Genomic DNA, 2,587 nt, shown 5'->3' with positions numbered 1-2,587 from the left:
AAATTCTGTCTGTGGATGTGTTTGTGGAGTTGTTAGCTAACTCCTCCTACATCGTTTTATCAATTTTGATGAAACTTGACACGCGAGTAGAATTCATGTCTGGAAACCTCATGGCATACTCAGATTGTTGGAAAAAATCAATAATAGGAAGGGATCCTTATATATATATATATCTAATATATTTTATTTTAAAAGCCAAGGGAAATAACCCATTCACCTCTGGAAAAGATCCTTATATATAGCCAAGGAAAATAACCCATTTATCTTCCTAAATTATTTGGAATAAATTAAATCGAGTATGCTTATGTCTTAGTATTTGAGCTGTTAGAATTATTTTTGCAATTTATCCAGTACAATCCTTAAACAAGTAAATAGTATTTTCCTAAACAATAGATCCACTTATTTCGGTTAGTGAGTTATTAACACTAGCGCCCCTGAGGGTAATATTCTCTGGGAACGTGCAAAGCCGTTTTCAGAGTTATTTACTTTGAATTGTTATTACCTCATATCTGATTAACCTGTTATTATGCAACATGCTTCACAACTTTAGTATACATACCTTATTAGTATTTCCTCCTAAGTTCTATATACTCTGGGAATGCATTAAACCCCTTTTCGAGGCTACTTCATTTGAATTCTTACTATCAGGTAACAGATTTCATGTTATTACATAACTGACTTCACAATTTGGGTATTCATAACTCATTGGGAATTCCTCAAAACAAGATTCTGTGTAAGACAGTTCAGTATTCTCTGTAAATGCACAAACACCGTTTTAAGGGCTACATACTTTGTATTGTTGTTATTGGATTAGCGAAACAATTAAGAGAATGGAACCAAGGGATAAGCCCTGCTTTCCTAGGAATTACCGAGTACGTCAGCTAGTATATACATATATTATTTCTACATTTTTTAATATTATTTTTTTTATATTTAAAAAAATATTTTATATTCTGTTCTGTTTTCTGTGTATATATATATATATATATATAATAATAATAATATAGATTTAATCAAAAGATTAAATGTGGTACTTAAAATGTATGTGACACCAGAATTGGGTAGGGTAAAAACCAAAAACAAAATCAAAAGATTTGGTGAATAAAATTTGAAGAAAAGCAACAAAAATGTATTAGGTTATAGCAGTATGTACGTTTCGTACAAGCTTCATTTATTTATGTAGTGAGAACACCACATAAGAGGTGCAATGAAAATGTACTCCTCAGCTGCATAATAGAAATTCAACTTTAGAAAGTCATTTTGTAGATGTGTGCAAATACAAGAGTAGGAGATGAAGAAAATACCATCTTGATTAACAGCCCAGTCAAGATGGTATTTTCTTCATCTCCTATTCTTGTATTTGCACACATCTACAAAATGACTTTCTGAAATGAACTTCCATTATGCAGGAAGAAAAAGAAAGCAACAACAACAAAAAAATCAATCAAACAAAAAGATAATCCTTTATATGATAGGCGCAAGGCCTGAGATATTGGGGGAAGGGCTTAGTTGATTGCACTGACCCCAGTATTTAACTGGTACTTATTTTATTGACCCCCAAAAGGATAAAAGATAAAGTTGACTTCAGCAGAATTTGAACTCAGAATATAAAACCAGAAGAAATACTGCTAAGCATTTCGTCTGGTGTGCTAACAATTCTGCCAGCTCGTTGCCTTGGTCACACAAAAACAATAATAAATGTGTAAAAGTACATGGAGTGATCAACTTACCAAGTAAACAAGGAATTCTAGGAGTAAACTCTTTAATAACATATGGTAATATCATATAACTTTGATTTAGATGTATTGGAGACACACCAAGTTCTGTCTGTTTCCAGTCTGAAAAGAAAGAAATTTATCAGTTCATGAAAAGAAACTCTGCTGCTACCACCACTACTGCCACCACCATCGCTATCACTATCAACAATTTATCCCCCATCCTTCTTTGGGTGACGAAAGCATCTAGCTTTAAAACCTTAAGACAAATTACACTTTTTATCAATGTCAGTTACTACTGTTGGGCAGCAATACCCAATAAAGAGCCAGGTGTCACAATGATTTCAAAGACAAAATATGCAAACCAAGAAAGGAATTTCTATAGGGCTACTCATCTTACAAGTTTTAAAAAAATTTACAAAATTTGTCTCACAGGAGTGGCTGTGTGGTAAGACGCTTGCTTCCCAACCACATGGTCCTGGGTCCAGTCCCACTGCATGGCACCTTGGGAAAGTGTCTTCTACAATAGCCTCAAGCAAAACAAAGCCTTGTGAGTGGATTTGGTAGACAGAAACTGAAAGAAGCCTGTCATATATATATCATCATCATCATCATCGTTTAACGTCCGCTTTCCATGCTAGCATGGGTTGGACGATTTGACTGAGGACTGGTGCAACCGGATGGCAACACCAGGCTCCAATCTAATTTGGCAGAGTTTCTACAGCTGGATGCCCTTCCTAACGCCAACCACTCAGAGAGTGTAGTGGGTGCTTTTACGTGTCACCCGCACGAAGGCCAGTCAGGCGGTACTGGCAACGGCCACGCTCAAAATGGTGTATTTTATGTGCCACCCGCATAAGAGCCAGTCCAGG

General features: G+C 35.6%; 1 protein-coding gene across 1 annotated transcript in view; it reads right to left on the bottom strand.

Annotated features, from left to right (window-relative positions):
* LOC106874299 (high affinity choline transporter 1) overlaps positions 1-2,587 on the bottom strand; it is a 43,443-nt gene that overhangs the window by 32,107 nt on the left and 8,749 nt on the right. The window contains exon 3 of the mRNA XM_014921982.2: positions 1,731-1,838. Coding sequence (XP_014777468.2) covers positions 1,731-1,838 — 108 coding nt within the window. The remainder of the gene's footprint in view (positions 1-1,730; positions 1,839-2,587) is intronic.

This window comes from Octopus bimaculoides, chromosome 18 (assembly GCF_001194135.2).
Source record: "Octopus bimaculoides isolate UCB-OBI-ISO-001 chromosome 18, ASM119413v2, whole genome shotgun sequence".
In the NCBI taxonomy this organism is placed as follows: Eukaryota; Metazoa; Mollusca; class Cephalopoda; order Octopoda; family Octopodidae; genus Octopus; species Octopus bimaculoides.
The sequence above is the reverse complement of the archived record's forward strand: the minus strand, read 5'-3'. Positions and strand labels throughout refer to the sequence as shown.